Source organism: Malaclemys terrapin, chromosome 1, assembly GCF_027887155.1.
Source record: "Malaclemys terrapin pileata isolate rMalTer1 chromosome 1, rMalTer1.hap1, whole genome shotgun sequence".
In the NCBI taxonomy this organism is placed as follows: Eukaryota; Metazoa; Chordata; order Testudines; family Emydidae; genus Malaclemys; species Malaclemys terrapin.
Genome location: NC_071505.1, coordinates 344,396,379 through 344,415,116, shown reverse-complemented (window position 1 = coordinate 344,415,116; position 18,738 = coordinate 344,396,379). Strand labels below are relative to the sequence as shown.

The following is an 18,738-nucleotide window of genomic DNA, read 5'->3' as shown; positions in this document are numbered from 1 at the left end:
AACAAGATCAGCCCCTGGAGTTCTTTTCCACACTCGCCATAATTCACCACCAGATGTCAGGGTAGAGCTCATCCTGACTCTGCTTACAAATGGATTTAGTTAAACCCTCCTCGTGGACACCCGAAGTTGCATTACACCCGCCTTATATCTAGTTAGGTTAATTCAGTCAGCCGGAGCCTTAGCCTTTCCCATGGAGAGAGTCTCTTAATGCCACTCGACAGCACCCCCGGGCAGGTGCAGCCTGCGGGAGAACTGGAACCTTGAGCTCCAGGAGGGCAACCTGCCAGAGATGCTCATCGTCTCCTGGCCTGTCGTTTTTGAGAGGGGCGGTGCTTCCCCCAGCAGTGCTCAGCACCTCTGCAAATCAGGCCGTCGGCCTCACCTTCCTCTCGTTCCCCAGCCGCTTGGCACTGCTTGGAACTCAGCTAGCCTGGAGGAGCAGCGCCGTGTGATTTCTCTCGCTGTGAAGCAGCTCGTGCCACGGCCGTGTTAGAGAGGGCAGGGCGGGGCTCTCCAGATGTGCCCGACAGAACCGAAAGCTCAGGGATGTTATGGGTCCGCTGCTTAGTGGAGAAGGTGAGCTGGTAACGGAAGATGATAGGAAGGCAGAGCTGCTCCGTGCCTGCCTTGCTTCACAAAAAAATAACGCGACCGGCCGACTAGCGAGGTTACCATAGACAATAAAGGGGAAGGGATGCAGATGTGAAGAACACGTCAGATCTTCTGACTAATTTGAATGACTTCAAGTCAGCAGGGCCGGATGCGATTCACCCCAGGGTGCTGACGGAATTAGCTGAAGAAATCTTGGAGCCACTGGCAGTAATATTTGCAAACTCATGGATGACGGGAGAGGTCCCGGAAGACCGGAGAAGGGCTAACGTAGTGCCCATCTTTTAAAAGGAGGAACCAGGAAACTATAGACCAGTCAGCCTGACTTTGATACCTAGGAAGCTACTAGTGCAATGTATAAAACATTCAATGTGCGAATACCTGGAGGATGAAGGGCTGATCGCTAGCAGCCAGCATGGATTTACTAAGAACAAATCATGCCAAACCAGCTTGATTTCCTTCTTTGGTTTGGTGGATGGGGGAATGCGGTGGACATAATATACCTGGACTTTAGCAAGGCTTTTGACATGACATGCTGATAGATAAGCTAGAGAAATGCAGGCTCAGTAGAACTACCATTAAGTGGATACAAACCATGAGTAACTCTTAATGAAGGATGTCGGAGTGGAGGGAGGTCTCAAGTAGGGTTCCATTGGGCTGGGTTCTGGGCTCGGTGGAAAATGCTCAGATACTATGGGGGTGGGCCTGGGGTAAGATCATAGATGGCTTGAACCACACTGGGTGAAGAGGGAAGCCGCGCTTTGGGACAACCGTGTTATCAGCTGGTCGCAAACTCAGTTAAAAGCCATAGCACGGGCAGGGCCTATACAGCACAGGATAGCATCACTGTAACGCCGTGAGTCTTGCTCGCGAGCACGGGAGAGATCTGAGCAGGACTGGATTGTCAGGTCATATTTTATGCTCTATGAACATCCCCCGCAAACCCATCCTGATGGAGCCCAAAGTACCGCGTGAGCTTTATGTGTACGGCAACGCTGAAATGCAGCCACTTCTGGGGTGGAGCGTGGTCGCCAGCATGCTGGACAGCAGTGACAGGAGGGGAAAACTTGCTTAAGAAGTCCAGAGTAAACTTTCTGTGAACCATGCCCTGGGTTCTGTGGCATCCACAGCAGGCGGACCGGATGTGGGCTTTTAAGATCTCTGCAATATCTCCCCCGCCCCCCCAGAAGTGGCAGGGGTCTCGGATTAGAACTTGCCTCAGCAGGAAGAAGCGTTGGCTGGATTTGAGGTTATGGTTGAAACCCGAGGGTCAGAGCTATAAACCGTCGCTGTGTCTGGGCATGCGTGGCAGCCACGGAGTGTGAGTGAGTGCATTTGCACCCGTGACCCGCTTGGAGCGGGTCTGGATGAAACACCTGTGCGCTTTGCACGGCGGATGGAGCTGCACCACCAGCAGAGTGAGGAGGGGCGCTCACCCCCAGCATGCTGGGGCAGGCGGGGCCATCGGCGAGAGGACACAGAGTGGCACTGCCATGAGACCCAGAGGGCAGGGGAGCATGAGAGCCAGGGGCCAGCGGTGTAGGAGGGGAAAGCCCTGCCCTGCCCTGCAGGAAATCTGGATTCGGGCCAGGCTGAGACTGCAGCACGAGGGCCGAAGAGGAAACGCTGTGGAACAAATTGCTGCCCGGAGCAGAGCTGCCCGGAGCAGAGCCAGACGCATTTGAAAGCAGCCAGCTCGCTCCCGGCTGATGCGGTTCCCGGTGGAGTCGAGAGGAGCCGGGGCAGGCTGTGGGGCAGGGCACCCAGGGTTTTCTGCCTAAGGCTCCAGCCCCACACCAGGCACAGACTGAGAGACGCGCGTCGGCTGTCAGCAGAAACTGCTCCGTTGGGTGCTAGAGGGTGCTGTGCTGCTGGGGGTGCTACCCACCTCTGCGCATCGACCCCCCCCTGGGCGCATGCCACAAGACCAGGGGAGCCTGGCTAGTTACCTTCTGCTACCTCCGATTCCCCTGTCAGCGGCATTTGGCATTGGGATTTTTCTTCCCTTCTTATCCTAAACTCTAGCTGTGCTTTTATCAAACAGCTGCCACATTCCACACCAGAGGTGGCTGCCTGCTAGTAATGGGGGAAATGATTCCCATGCTAATGCATGCAGGGCTTGCTTATTTCACAGGGGAGCTGAAGATTAATTAGCTCATGCTTGTGAAAGGGCTTGGAAGGTGGGTAAAGCTAAGTGTCATTTCTCGGGTGGGGTATTTTCAAGCAGAGTGGTCCCTCCTTTCACTGGAGGATGCAGGGGCTGATGTGTGACTATCCCTGCACCCACAGGAGATCCTCCTGCCAGACTTCCTCTCCCAGCACCCACAACTGGCTCGCGCGCCTTCGACTGATCGCAAGGGAGGTGGCTCGTTCTGCGTTGAAGCTCTCAATAGCCTAGACCCAAACGTCACACGTAAAAGTCCCAGGCGGTTCGTCGTCTAATGCGTTCTGGCGCTTTGCTATCAAAGACCACGTTCTCGGCTCCACCCAGCCTCCACTGAGGACAGCTGAGATGGGAGCTCGCTGATCCTGGGGCCCGTTCTGTGCCCAGGGGCTGCTCGAAAGTGCACTGACCCCTATGGCCATCTACCAGCATGCTGCAGCCCCGCCTGCCTGCCTGCCGCGGCTTGGCCTCTCTGCTTGCAGCTTCTGTGGAGGCTGGTGAGTAGGGTCCAGCTGTGCCACCTCTGGTCTCCCCTAGAGCTGCTGTCCGGCCTCTTTGCAGCACTAGACCAGAGCAGAGAGGGCTGGGCTGCAGCCCACAATCGGGTCCCGAAAGCTTAAGAGCCATGCCAACTCTTCAGAGAGGCTAAGGAATGAATCCTCCACCTCCCCTTTGAGGCAGGCAACCTTGGCTCTGTTTTACAGAAGGGGGCCAGAGAGCTGAAGGCCCAGCTCCATAAAGTGATGTAAGAGCTCAGTGGTTTGTGAACTCACCCAGGAGGTGGGAGACCCCCCCGGTTCAAGTCCTACCTCTGGCTGATCGTGAGAAGGGATGTGAGCTGGGATAATAGGCAGCAGGTTTAAAACAAACAAAAGGCAGTATTTCTTCACACAACGCACAGTCAACCTGTGGAACTCCTTGCCAGAGGATGTTGTGAAGGCCAAGACCATAACTGGGTTCAAAAAAGAACTAGATAAGCTCATGGCGGCTAGGTCCATCAATGGCTATTAGCCAGGATGGGCAGGGATGGTGTCCCTAGACTCTGCTTGCCAGAAGCTGGGAATGAGCAACAGAGGATGAGTCACTTGATGATTCCCTGTTCTGTTCATTCCTTCTGGGGCACCTGGCACTGGCCACTGTCGGAAGACAGGATACTGGGCTAGATGGACCTTTGGTCTGACCCAGTAGGGCCGTTCTTATGTTCTTATGGACCTACCACCCCTCAGGTGACTGCCCTCACCACTAGGCTGTAGAGTCATTCTCATTCCTTTCTGCCTGAATTAATATTTAATCATTAAAATGGAACAACTGTGTACGTCCCATAGTCCACTGGTTGGGGCACTCACTGGAGAGGAGGTAGATCCCTGTTCGAATCCTTTCTCCCATGGGATCAGGTTTGCCATCTTTGCCAGTCCAGGGAACTGCTAATCTGGCATTTCTGACAACGAGGCCTACTGGATAGAACCCTGGACTGGGACTCAGGAGACCTGGGTCTTTTCATGGCTCTTCTGCCGAGTGACCTTGGGCAAATCACTTCCCCTCTCTTGCCTCAGTTTCCCCATCTGTAAACTAAGGGTAATAATACTTGTGTCCTTTGAGACCTACGGCTAAATGGAGCTAAGTCCTCTCGTTTGTGTGTATGCATGTGTAAAAATAGCTTGTAACATCGGACCCACCACGTCTTACTCACCTGGCTTTAATTTTAAGGCAGCATTTAGAGTACTGGACTCCTTGGTGTGTTTTGCTGTTTTGGTGACATGTTTAAAATCTCGCCCACCGTTTCCTGCAATCTCCCTTGGTCAGATTGTCAGGGCTTCAGCCCCCGAGAGCTTGTTGGACAAACTGTTTTCTCAAAGCCCGGTAGATTTCATTCTTTTCCCTCTGATCAGATTCCCCAGCAAGAAACTTACAAAGAAGGACAGGAGTACTTGTAGCACCTTAGAGATTAACAAATTTATTTGAGCATAAGCTTTCGTGGGCTACAGCCCACTTCGTCGGATGCATAGAATGGAACATATAGTGAGGAGATATCTATACATACAGAGAACATGAAAAGGTGGAAGTTGCCATACCAATTCTAAGAGGCTAATTAATTAAGATGAGCTATTATCAGCAGGAGAAAAAAACACTTTTGTAGTTATAATCAAGATGGCGCTAGGCATGGGACTTCTGTCGGTGTCGTTAGGGCCACGCAGTGTCCTGGAGACACTTACTTACACTGGCGGTTGGCTAAAATTCTTGTCAATTTCACGGCTGTGACTTGACAAGAAAGGCTGGTAGGTTCCCTGCTGTGAACCCTGTGCCTGGCTGGCAGCTCCGGCCACCTGCTGGGAACCAGGCTACTTCCCGGCTCCCAGTTCCCAGCCGGGCCGCTGCCTGGGCTCCCCACTCTGAGCCCGGGGAACGGAGCTCCCAGAGCTGTCGGAGTGCCGCTGCTCTGCAGAGACAATAGCAGTGTGAAAGTTACGCACATGTGAAAAATCGGGACGGGGGTGGGGGGTAATAGGAGCCTATATAAGAAAAAGACCCCAAAATCAGGACTGTCTCTATAAAATTGGGACATCTGGTCACCCTATGTGAAATTCAGCTTTAGCGGGGGCGAACGGGGTCACAGCATGGGGCTGTCACTTGGGCGTGGATGGGGGCTGCAGCAGTGAGCCTCGTATGACTGTCAGTGCCCCACGCTTGGCTGTCAGTGCCCCACAATGCCCTACTTGAGTAGGTACAAACACTCCTGGTGAGGACACACTCCAGTGGCAGGAGGAGGGTTGTGTGGACACCAACAAACGACTGAATTACCGGGATGGCTGTAGGTCGACCTAAATTAAGTCCACCTCCTTGTTTTTACAGCTGGTGACAAGGTGGACTTTGAAACTGCGTGGCAGGGTTAACGCTTGGTTAGTCACCAGGAGAGCAAAACATCTGCTGTCCCGGCCAGCGGCTTAGGCTGCAACATGTGGTTTTGTTTGTGTTATTTGTCTGACACCTGAACTACACCTGTGTAACCAGTTTGGCTGCTGCACCTTCCTCCCAACTGCGTGCAGTGCGGGGTGCTGTGTGTGTCTTCCAGGCATGCTGTGTCCTGCTAAGCTACCGGGGGTTTCCCAGCACACATCGATAAACAGCATGGCCTGCTGGGACACACCTCTGTTGAGTCACGGTTGTGTTGTGAAAAGAGCTGCTGTGTGATCACAACTAACACACTGGTTACAAAACGTGGCTGTACTTAGAGGTGATGGGCTGTTCCCCAAGGATCTCTGACTGCTCCACGAACATTTAAACCTCACCCCGACCCTGTGAGGTGCATTGCCATTAACCCCGTCTGCAAATGGGGGAACCAAGGTCTAGATAGACTCAGGTTGAAATTCTCAGAAGTGGCCTCTGATTTTGGGTCCCTCCATTTTTGGGGCACCCACCATGGAACAGCTGGTCCCTGACTTCCAAATGTGCCGGGACGCCCTGTCACCCACTGATTTCCCCTAGAGCCTCTGAAAACCCGAGTGTCCCAAGCTCTATGGGGCAGGAACTGTCTCTTTGTTTGTGCAGCCCAGTGGATCCTGGTCTTGTAGGCGCGACACTAATACAAATAACAATAAGTCAGGCACCCAACTTTTAGTATCCTGCAGAGATTCCTGAACAGAGCTGGGAACAGAACCAAGGAATCTCGACTCCAGTCCCCTGCTTTGCCCATGCATGGTGCGGATGCTTTCCTTTGGGAGGCATGACCCATAAGCAGGCCTAGTCGCACTGCATTACAGCCATGCGCCGGCCCCTTGAGGTTCACAATAATAGAATGTAGAGCTGGAAGAAGACCCGTAGGCCTGGTCACCCCATTTTGCAGGTGGATAAATTGTATGTTAAGCTGGTGGTGGCAGGATCCTTCTAGAACTGGGGGTTCTATTGTGTCTGACCACTCCCCCAGATTTCAGAGAAGGGGTTCTGATGAATGGGTCCCCCCTCGCCCGCACACGACGCTCGTGGTCCCCATGCCCTGGTTCTCTTTGCTTCCTTGCAGATACCAAACTGTTGGAAAAGTCCAGCTTGCTGGTGCATTTCACAGAAAAGCTACAGGCTGAATCCTTTGCTCTCCAGACCCCTAGGTAAGTAGAATGGCTCTGACTTCTTCCTCCTCAGGCATGGAGAAGGCGTGACCGCTTCCCAGAGCCAGCAGCACCGGGATGTATCCCCGCTGCCCCTACAACGGCTGCACTGTTATCTTTGGAAGTTCATAGGCAAGAGTAGCTGACTCTTTCCCTGGTCCCTCGCAGCACCGAATGCCTCTGACTAGCGGAGGCTGTCCGTGCCCTGGGGAGGAGGGGCTTTCACAATCAGCCCTTTCTTCCTTTCCAACAAAAATCCACTGAGTCAGCCAGACACCAGTTCCTGGCTCCCCAGCTGAGTAAGAGTGGGAAGTGGCTCAGGATAGACAGAGCCACGCTTTCTCCTCTGTCAGCGTGCTGAGCAGCTGCTGTTGTCTTTCAGAGGAGACGTTAATAACTTAGTGATCTGGACCATAGAGCCCAAGTGACTTTTTTGCAAGAGTAAGGGGAGGTTAAGTGTGGGAGCCAGGCCAGATTGCCTTGTGGGGAATTACGTTCTGCCTTCCTAGATCCCCTCTGCAGCTTCAGTTCGATGCGTTTTGCTTCTTCACGTCCTCCCCAAACTGCGGTGTGTTTAACAGCGGCCAATGTTCCACCCCAGAATCAGCTGCACCGCAAGAGGTGAACAAAGCAATCCTCCTGCGTGCAGGTGTCTCTTGCTCTCTCACCCCACCAAAATCTGCGAGCCAGATTCTGCCACGCTTATTCCAGCTGACAGTGGGTTGGGGCGCAGCATCTGGTCTGAGCTGGCAATGGTAACGTTGCACAGCTAACCTTTAACAGCAGTTCCGTTATGCAAAGATAAAGATAACTGGACTTGCCTTGGTTACACGCACCACAAACTCTGCGGCGTGTGCGACGTAGCGTGATTGACGTGGCAGCAGGAGCTCTTGGCTTTTGCACGCCTTGACTTTCAGACGGCAAAACGGGTATTTTTAATGTTGCATTAAGAGCGAGGTCTGCATTGAATATCCAGGCTAAAGCCCCGGAGAAGCCAATTATCCTGTTTGTTTCATTAAGCCCTCGGCGTCACACCTCGTTGAGGGCAGCGGGGGCAGGAGACAGAGTCTTTGCTGCAGGCAGTTTGGCTGTTCTCCAATGAAAGCTGCGGGTGTGTTGAAGTTCAGGCTTTGCTTCATTTCTTTTTTTTAAATGAACGAAGCAAAACAATTCATTGCAACTTTGCCCTCTCTATCTTGCACGCTGCCCCAGTGGAATTGCCCCTCTGCCTCAAGAATCCGCCGCGTGCTCCTGGGGAAGGCAGATCTTCATTGAACTCTGCTGCAAACCCAGCAGAAGTGACTTTGGTTTTGGTTTTGAACCGGCTCTGTCTATAGGTCAGGGCGGGAAACCAATGGCTCCGCGCTGGAACCGGGCTCGGGCTCCCCAGAAGCGCTGCAGACCCTGAAGATCAAGTGCCAGGGGCAAATTGCGGAGATGAAAGGCGTCAGTGGGGAGGTACGTAGGGGGAGGGAAGGTACCGAGTGTCAGCTCTTGCGGCCCTGGGTTGTCATTTGCCCTGGGTTTGTACAGCGCCTAGCAGGGGCTGGTGTCTATATAGAGTTGCCAACGTTGTCTTTCAAAAATCTGGAACGGTTTTCTCCCCCCCCCCCCCCATGCAGGGGCTGAGGGGGAGTAGCCTGGGCCCACTAGTGTCAGGGTGGGGTGCCCAGTTCCACATAGGGTTTGGGGAGGGGGTGGTGGAACGGACCATGTTGGCAGTTGAGGAAACTTCCTCTCCCTGCAGTGGTCAGGCTGTCTTGGCGGCCTGGGCCCAGCTCCGGGAGTGACCAGGGCGGCGGGGTCGGGAGGGGAGTGGAAAGAGGCACCCGTGAGTACAGCCCCCTGCTGATTTCAGCCCTTTCAGAGGCCCCGTCTGCTTTCCCTGTGCAGGGCCTGTCGGGGGTGGGGAGGGAGGGAGGGAGGGGTCAGTACTCCCAGGGTATAGCCTCCCTGCTCTCAGGGTCTCTGCCAACGGCCCCAGCCGAGGAGCATGACTGCTGATTGGTGGCTGCAACAGCAGTGGGAGAGGGAGGTGGGCGGGGAGCCTGTTCCCAGGGCCGACGAGAGGGCGGGGGGAAGCCAGTACAAATTACCGGGGCCCGGCGGTCCGGAAGGGGGCCCAGGCCCCGGCTTCCCCCCCTCTTGTCAGCCCTGTTTAGCTGGTCCGCCCTTGCTGGGGGGCCCGAAAAAAAATGTTCACCGGGGCCCGAACCCGCTCTCGGCGGCCCTGCCTGTTCCTGGCAGCCGAGGTCACCTGCACAGAGCCCTGTCTGCATCCCCTGCCAGACAGAGCCCCCTCCTGACTCCAGCCTTTCAGTGTGGCCCCATCATCTTTTCATGCCCCCCGATAATCTTATTGCACCCCCGTAGTTTGGGAGCCTCTGTGCAATAGGTACAGGGGCTCCGTAAATCACAGGCCTGATTCTGCATTGCAGCCTTGTGTGATTTTTACAAACTTTCGAGCATGGGAAGGTAAGGAAATCACCGCGCTGGCGTTGCAGAATGAGAACATTTAAAAAATGCTGAAATCTGGGAGAAAAGGCGTCTCTTTAAATAAGAGACGTCCCTTGTAATACGGGACTGTTGCCAGCCCTATGGCTAGGCACTGCCCGTAGTAAGCGCGGACTCTGCACTTGCAAAGAAGGCAGGACGTGGTATTGCAGAGCACTCAGCTTTGCTGGATTTATTTATAGGCAGCAGGTTTAAAACAAACCAAAGGAAGTATTTCTTTACACAATGCACAGTCAACCTGTGGAACTCCTTGCCAGAGGATGTTGTGAAGGCCAAGACTATAACAGGGTTCAAAAAAGAACTAGATAAACTCATGGAGGATAGGTCCATCAATGGCTATTAGCCAGGATGGGCAGGGATAGTGTCCCTAGCTGGGATTGGGCAACAGGGGATGGATCACTTGATGATCACCTGTTCTGTTCATTCCACCACAGGCACCTGGCATTGGCCTCTGTTGGAAGGCAGGATACTGGGCTAGGTGGATCTTTGGTCTGACCCAGACTGGCCATTCTTATGTTCTGTAGCACTACGGACAGTACCATTATGGAGGTTGTAGATTAGAGAGCAACTGGGGAACCCGACTGCAATTCTGGCATCTGGAAAATCACTCTCTACAAGGAGCTCCCAGACTTTTTAGTTTGTTCCTATAGCTTGGAAATGGCTTGTTAATAGGAAGAGCAGGCTGAGTACTATAGGCAGTGGTTTGGTAGCTGTGTCAGGCACGGGATGTTCGAGAGACATGGTGGGGGAGGCAATATCTTCTGTTGGACCAACTCCTGTAGGTGAGAGAGACAAGAAGTTGGTCCACTAAACGATAGTCTGAGTGTTGTCATGCAAGTGAGCAACAAAAAAACCCAATCTGTCGTCATTCTTGTATCCCACCGCACACACCACAATCTCAGGTGGAGTCCGGTTTATTACTCAGACCAGCTCTGCCTCGTGTGCTCCACAGCCCTTGAGAAAGCGATGTTCACAAACGTGCGTTTCTCTTTGGAAGATCATCTGGCCTTTGAAATCTCTCTCATTTGCAGTTGGCGTATCGAATTATTGAACTGAGCAAATTACTCAAGGCCAAAGACTGTAAACTGCTGGAGCAGAGAACCAGGTAAGGATGCTCCCCAAACTCCTGGATGCACCTGATTTAACATGGCTTCCTTCCAGTGCGTTTCTCCTTGGGGCTTATTTTATAGGGACACTTGTTTATTTCACCAGCATGAGGGGGCAGGTCTGCTCTACAAAACTGGCCCCTCCTTCCCCTACAGACCTCCTCCTGTGTTGGAAACACAATCTGAGCAGCCAACTTTAATGGCAGTAAATGTTTACTACTCTTCAGTCCTCCTAGCCCTGCAGAGATCACCCAGCGAGCTGGGCGTGTGGTAGAGAAACCTGTACAGTGCATGCCTCGCTCTAGCCAGTTACCTGACTTTTAGCCTACGTTGTGTTTCCCGTTCTGCCTGATCCACAGAGGATATGAGTCTGCTACAGTTCCCAGCTAAGGGACTTAAGCCTTTAGCTCAAACTGGAGAGGTGCAGGCTCTCAACTCTGGAGGCCCCGGGTTCAATCCCTGGTGGTGATCAAGATGGCAGTTGCTCCAGTCTAGGAGCTCACTTTCAGGGGTGCTGATGAAAGTTTGGGATGCAAGTCGGGGGGAGCCCATTCCCTAGAGTGCTGTCTCTTGGTTTGGCTCAGGCTGGCGTCCCTGAGCGGGCGGATCTCTGAGCTGGAGGCAGAGCATCAGCAGCTGAAGGGCCGGGCGGAGGATCTGGGCAGCGGGAACTGTGCCAGGAAGGCGGAATACGACGCGCTTCGCGAGCGTTACCGGCTCCGGGATGGGGAGCTGCGGCGAGCGGCCGAGAAGGAGCAGGAGCTGATTGAGAGCCTGGTGCGGAAGAAAGTGAAGGCGGCCGAGCACCAGAACAAGAAGAACGAGAGGTTGGTTAAGGGTCTGTCGCTGCCCCGCGTACGAGAGACTCGCCTGGGCTGGTGGGGGGCACAGGGCATGCAGACCCGGAGGGGGGTACTGCTGCAGAGGCCCAGGGCAGGAGGGAATTTTGCCCAACCCTCCTCCGCTGGAAGGATGGACCCTGCAGTGCAGGGGATTGGAGCAGAGGATGGGGCCAAGGCAGACCATGTGCAAGGCTCTGCTCACAGTCCCTGCGGCTCTGCCTGCCCCCTGGAGCGATGGGTTGTGTCAGTGTCCTGGAGCGGGGAACTCACTGGCTGAGGCCAGTGGGAGCCCTTGGGTGGGATTTTGCAGCCGATCCAAAGGCCGGGGGATGAGGTTATCAGTGGGCCATGGACATGCCATGTGCTGGCTGTCTAGCGAGGGTCATGGGGCCAGACAAGCACCTTTAGTATCTGAGTGACTCTCAGCCTTTAATGACCTTATCCTCCCAGCCCCCCTGTGAGGTAGGGCTGGGCTGTTATTCCTGCTGTACGGATGAGGGAACTGAGGCACAGAGCGGTTAAAGGACTGACCCAAGGTCACACGGGCAGTCTGTGGCAGAGGAAGACCTTGAACCGAAGGTTCGCATGTCCCAGACCAGGGACCTAACCACTGAGCCATCCTACTTCTTGAGTCTAGTTCCTTCTGCTGATGGAAATGGACCTGTTCCATTGCCCTCTGCTTGTGCTTACTTCCAGCCGGCCGCCAGCTGTGTTGCTTCCCTGTGAGGAAGACATAAGCCCTAATAATATCGCCAGCCAAGGGAGGTCTCTAGCTTGCACAGCGGAGCGCTGCGAGGCACAGTCAACCTGCGCAACTCAGTGCCAGGGGATGGGGTCAGGGCCAAGCCTAGAACTGGGTTTGAAAATGAACAAGATGAGTTCATGGAGGGTAGCCCCCCCAATGGCTCTTAGTGGGGTTGTTGATTAATCGCAGTTAACTCACGTGATTCACTCAAAAAAATTAATCACAATTAAAGAAATTAATTGTGATTAATCAGTTTTAATCCCACTAGATAATAGAATACTAATTGAAATGTAATTAAATATTTTGGATGTTTTTCTGCATTTTCATATATATTGTGTTCTGTGTTGTAATTGAAATCAAAGTGTATATTATTTTTATTATAAATATTTGCACTGTAAAACGATAAACAAAAGAAATAGTTTTTTCAATTCACCTCATACAAGTACTGTCCTGCAATCTCTTTGTCAGAAAGTGCAACTTACAAATGTCGTTTTTTTGTTACATAAATGTACTTAAAAACAAAACAATGTAAAACTTCAGAGCCTGCAAGTCCACTCAGTCCTACTTCTCGTTCAGCCAATCGCTCAGACAAACATGTTGTTTACATTTACGGGAGATAATGCTGCCCGCTTCTTCTTTACAATGTCACCTGTAAGTGAGAACAGGCATTTGCATGGCACTTTTGTAGCCGGCATTGCAAGGTATTTACGTGCCAGATGTGCTAAAGATTCATATGTCCCTTCATGCTTCGGCCGCCATTCCAGACAACATGCTTGTTAAAAAAATGAGTTAATTAAATTTGTGACTGAATTCCTTGGGGGAAAATTGCATGTCTCCTGCTTTGTTTTATTCGCATTCTGCCATATATTTCGTGTTATAGCAGTTTCGGATGATGACCCAGCACATGTTGTTCATTTTAAGAACACTTTCGCTGCAGATTTGACAAAACGCAAAGAAGGTACTGTCGGAGAAAAACTGAGTTCTCACTGTTTTTGTTTAGGTGCAGCAAGTCAGACGCTTTATTAACTCTCACATGTGCAGAGGAGAGAGCAAGTAGGTCTCTCTCTGGTAACTAATTACAGCAAGCATTTATACCTTTCATTACAGAAATAATGAGGGACAGCTGCATTTTGTTTATACATAGGCCATCTTGATATCTCATTTCCTTACTTGTTTTGACTCTTGCCTACATACAATTAGTTTCTATACCTTATCTACACAAGGTCTTCTACACCTTATCTACACTGAGGTCACAATGACTTCTTACACAGCTCTTTCTCACCCGTCTCACACAATCCTCACACAATCCTGGCTTCTACAAATCTCGCGTTATCAGGGTTATCAGGGTCACAGCTAGCTGGACTCTTGCTAACAAAGACTGTCTCTTGCTAACGAAGCCTGACTCTTGCTAACAACCATCATGCATTGCAGTTCCCTTCTGTCAGTTCTTTTCTCTGCTTCCACAGTACCAATGTGAGATTTCTAAAGATAGCTACAGCACTCGACCCAAGGTTTAAGAATCTGAAGTGCCTTCCAAAATCTGAGAGGGACGAGGCGTGGAGCTTTTAGGAGTCTTAAAAGACTCTGATGCAGAAACTACCGAACCCGAACCACTAAAAAAGAAAATCAACCTTCTGCTGGTGGCATCTGACTCAGATGATGAAAATGAACATGCGCTGGTCCGCGCTGCTTTGGATCGTTAGAGCCCGTCATCAGCATGGACGCATGTCCTCTGGAACGGTGATTGAAGCATGAAGGGACATATGAATCTTTAGCGCATCTGGCACGTAAATATCTTGCGACGTTGGCTACAACAGTGCCACGAGAACACCTGTTCTCACTTTCAGGTGGCATTGTAAACAAGAAGCGGGCAGCATTGTCTCCCGCAAATGTAAACAAGCTTGTTCGTCTGAGCAATTGGCTGAGCAAGAAGTAGGACTGAGTGGACTTGCAGACTCTAACATTTTACATTGTTTTATTTTTTAATGCAGTTATTTTTTTTGTACCTAATTTTACATTTGTAAATTCAACTTTCAGGATAAGGAGATTGCACGACAGTATTTGTATGAGGTGAACTGAAAAATACTATTTCTTTTGGGTTTTTTTTACAGTGCAAATATTTGGAATAAAAAGCAAATCGAAAGTGAGCACTGTACACTTTGTATTCTGTGTTGTAATTGAAATCAATAGATTTGAGAATATAGGAAACATCCGAAACTATTTAAATCAATGGTATTCTATTATTGTTTAACAGTGCGATTAATCGTACAATTAATTTTTTTAATTGCACGACAGCCCTAGCTATTAGCCAAGATGGTCAGGATGCAACCCCACAGCCTGCGTATCCCTGGCCCCTGTTTGCCAGAAGCTGGGAATGAGTAACGGGATGGATCACTTGATGATTCCCTGTTTTGTTCACTCCCTCTGGGGCACCTGACATTGGCCACTGTCGGAAGACAGGACGCTGGGCTAGATGGACCATTGGTCTGACCCAGTCTGGCCGTTCTTAGTTTTGGAGCTGCCCGCTGTAGACTGGATGCAGATGTCCTTACCCCTGTGTCCTCCAGCTCTGCTCCCGGTAAGGGGTAAGATTGCCTGGCTCTGTTCCCACCTTTGCTAGGTCTGATGCAATTGCCTGAGGGCTAGGCCCAGGAGGGGGAGTTTCTGAACTCTCTCTCTGGACGCAGCCTGGCAAAGGGGACATGCAGCTGGGGAGGGGCCGCGCTGGTATATCCCAATCCCCTCAGCTTGTCCCGTCTGTCCTTGTAGGGTGAAGCAAGATCGGCTGTCCAAGGAGCTGAAAGAGGCGATAAAGAGAACTGTCAGTATTGATGTGTAAGTAGCTGGGAGCCCGGGCGCTGACGAGGCGGTGAGACAGACCTGGGGTTCTCAGGAGGGCTGGTGATGCATGGTCATGCAGCCCTGCCGAGAGGTGGGGCATTCTGGGAAAAGGGAAGATGGTATGTCCCAAGAGAAGTCATTTAAGCCCCATTGCGGCAGTGACTGCGTGGGTCAGGCCTGGCAAGAGGCCAGTGAGGCTAGAAAACGGCTGGCTTAGTGCTGAAGAGTGGGTGTAGACCTCCGAAATGTTCCCCAGCAGCCGTCTTTTCCCTGGGCATGGTTAGCAGCCAGCGCCCGTCCCTGCCTCCAGCCGCAGTGCATCTGCTCCTTAGCTGCTTGCAGCTGGTTCTCCTGACCCACGTCCCAGGACGCTGCATAGGAATTGAGGAGGCTTCTGGGTTCTGTCCGAGCACGCAGAGAAAACCTCCTTAGCACGGAGCAGGCAAGGCCCTGCTGACGGCATGTGCGCCGTGACGCCATGGTCAGTCCTAGTGCTGATCGGCCTGGCTTGACTCTCCGGGCCTCGCCGCTTGAAGCCACGGCATGACGGCAGTGTAGATACTCCCTGTAGCGACCGGAGGAGTTCTCATCGACGTAGGTAACCCGCCTCCCCGAGGGGCGGCAGCGAGGCTGACGGAAGAAATTTTCCCTTGACCTCGTGCTGCCCACGCCGGAGGCTGGGTCGGCACAGCTCCGTGGATTTTTCACACCCTGAGTGGTGTTGCTGGGTCGGTGTAGTGGTAGACCAGCCCTTGGCAATGTCAGCAGCCTTCCGGAGCTTAGAGACAAGCCGGCCAGCTGCTCTTCCATGTGGGTATCCACGGCTCAACCGAAACACTTTAAAAATGACCGTGTGTCCAGCTGAGAAGCTCTTGTTCTCTGGCCGTGGACGTGATCTGACTTTGGGAACTCTACCAATGAAGCCTGAAGCTCATGACCCCCCAGCCCAGCAAGGCTGTGATTGGCCCATTACTGGGCATTCCTTCGTTCGTCCGCACCTCTCATCTCAGTGGCATGCGTGATAATTGGTCTCCGGACGGTTGTGTTGTTGAATTCCAGGTCTCCTGACAGCATAATAGAAATCAGAAGTGGAAAAACACTTCTAGTCCCTATGCCCTGGCCAGCATTTTTACCAGTAGAGAGTTGTGATGGTTCTTGAGGTGCCCAGGATGGAGAAGTAGAGAAAAGGGGTAACAAGGCGACTCTCAAGCGCTCTCCTCTGGGCTAGGCCAGCCCTGCTCCGGAGTGCAGGTTAAGAATAGATGAGTCCCATTGAAGCATTCCCCTGCGACGGCCAGCCCCTGGTACTGGCTCTGCCCAAAATCCCAGATCCTCTGCCCCCAAAGGTGCAGCGTCCCCCCGTTGACTAGTTTACCTTAAATCACCGCTCCTGTATAACAGACAGCCCTTGTAATAAAACCCAGGAAGGGTCGTTTAAGAAAGGATCGTAATTCAGCTAGAAACAAGAGAGGGGGGGATTGAAACAAATGGTTACAATACAAAACAAAATCACAGAGCACGAACTGGTCCCTACGCTCATTAATCATTCCCGTTCTTATCCGATCAAGTCGCTTTCCCCCTACGTTCAGTCTGTTGCGGAGCTGGCTGGTTTCACAGGCACCAGGGTCCAAGCTTTCAGCGAACACCCCGCTCCACAAGACAGCTCCTTGGGAAACGGGTGCAGAGGGCCTCTCCCCGCGCTGTGTTACACAGAATCAGTCCGTTGTCTTTATTCACGGGCAGGGGGATCGCGTTCCGTTTTACCGCCAGTTGTGTTTGATTGTTTGCGGTTGTCGCTGATGGTTTTCCAGTGACTGTTCTGGGATGGGGCACGGGTAGACAACTGAGCCTCGCGTGACGTCACCCGCTGGCTAGGGGATGGGAGCCATCGCCAAGTAATAATACTGCCTGGTGACTCCTTTTAACCTTGAGACCAGAAGGGCATTAAACGTCAATACAGTTCCAATATCCCTTAAATATCACCCGTACACGCATCACGCCACGATCATGCCTATGGGTAAGTCACGAGTTTTTGATAGAGACCTTACACATTACCCTTTATGGGTAAATACCCTGCAAGCAATGTATTTGGTGTAGTGAGTTTGCCAGGTCTGAAATGGGAGTTTTTTGCCAAGGGGCCTTTGTGTCACAATGGTAAACAGCCCTTTAACCAATACAGCCGTGCTTTTCCCGGTAGCCTGTATGCTAGGAGTACTTTGCCGGTATAGCACCATGCATTCCTATGCCAGTGGTGCCAGCCATGGCCCGGGTGTGGGCACAGTTCTGTCGGTTGCACCGGGCTAACTGCCTTTGTGCTGGGCTAGTGCAACTTAAACGTCAGCAGGCTCTAAACGGAGCTAGTTGAAGGGGTATAAACCGCCTGCAGCCGAGCTGTCAGGGAGGCTTTGGTTACCCAGCCCCCCGTTGGCTGGGCCCCCAGGCTAACTTGCTGCTTCATTCTCCCCGCAGGGAATCGGACGAGCTGAAGCCGGCAGAGGTGAAAATGCCCGTCCGAGAGCTGGAGGAACTGGAGAACTGCGAGAAGCTGTGGAAAAGGCCCTTCAGGTAGGAGGCTGCCGCGTGGTCGTGGCAGAGAGCGAGAACGCGCACGCACAGAGAGACGCGCACAAGGAGTTGGCGCTGACTGGCTCGAAGTGGGAGGAAGGCGGAGAAAAGTCCGTGCTCGCTTCCAAAGGAAATGATCCCGTGGCTCGCGTAGTCTTGCCCTGCGCGTGTCTGTGGTTCTGAGGTGCAGATTCATCCACTGTGGTGTATTTTGTACCTAGACATTTAAACCCCGGATCTGCCCCAGTGCAGGGGAAAGACCAGCCTTGATTCCTCCCATGGGATGAGGGACAGTGGCCAAGCAGGCCAGTCCCATCTCTGGTTCCTATGGGTCGCCCTGGGGTGCCTGCGGTCCCTGTAGGCCGGATGGCCAAGACAGGGTGAGTAAGGAGAGATGGAGCAGAGCGGATGGAAGCGCTCTGTGTTATCCCAAAGGAGAAACGCAAGGCACAGGCACCGTAGGGCTGGCCTGACCGGCTCAGCCCCGGGGTCCATCCAGCCCGGTCTCTCTCTGTCCGTGGCCAGCGCCAGCTGCTCAGGGGAAGCTGTGAGACTCCCACCAGCGGCAGATGGGGGATAAACGGCCCCTACCCTGATCCCTAACAGTGGTTGGCTTAAGCCCTGACTCAAATGATAGTGGTTCTCTAGCCCCCGAGCCCTGCAGATTCGTGGCACCATCTGGGCTGGTCTTCACTGCGGGAGTAAAACTCAGGTACCCAGCTCCCTCCCTCGCTTAGCGATCGCTGGACTGTGCTCCCCAGCTGTAGACCCCCAGGGCGCGTGGCCAATGCCACGCTGCAGCCCCAGGTGCCACTAGGCACCCCATTTCTCCCCCCTGCCCCGGTTCCTGGCCCACGGGAGGGATATTGACCGGAATACAGGACAGGACCCCCAACAGGCAGTGGTGGGAAGGGGGTCGAGCGTGACTGGGTCCAGACTCCCAGAGAAACTTGCTCCTGCATGGCACAGCTCCCCCTAGTGGCCTCCCCCAAAGGGCAGAGAACGAGACACTAGAGGTGAACTCCTGGTCCCATCGAGATCAATGGCAAAGCTCCCATTGGTTTCAGTGGGTCCCAGCTGTCGCCCCAGATGGGGAGGTGAAGGTTTGCCATCCCGTTGCTGCCATTGGCCCGAGCGCAGCTTGAGCCAAGCTCTCCGTCGGCGTCGGGCTTTGAGGGCAGCGTTCTCCTCTGTGATCGGCTGCAGCCCTCTGACCCGGCCTGTGGCCTGCCGCCCAGGTGGGAGAAGGGGA

The 18,738-nt window shown here is 52.9% G+C and overlaps 1 protein-coding gene across 1 annotated transcript in view; it reads left to right on the top strand.

Annotated features, from left to right (window-relative positions):
* The window catches only part of ATG16L2 (autophagy related 16 like 2), a 55,704-nt gene that overhangs the window by 17,036 nt on the left and 19,930 nt on the right, over positions 1-18,738 (top strand). The window contains exons 2-7 of the mRNA XM_054015919.1: positions 6,789-6,873; positions 8,211-8,331; positions 10,419-10,492; positions 11,078-11,320; positions 14,850-14,915; positions 17,391-17,486. Coding sequence (XP_053871894.1) covers positions 6,789-6,873; positions 8,211-8,331; positions 10,419-10,492; positions 11,078-11,320; positions 14,850-14,915; positions 17,391-17,486 — 685 coding nt within the window. The remainder of the gene's footprint in view (positions 1-6,788; positions 6,874-8,210; positions 8,332-10,418; positions 10,493-11,077; positions 11,321-14,849; positions 14,916-17,390; positions 17,487-18,738) is intronic.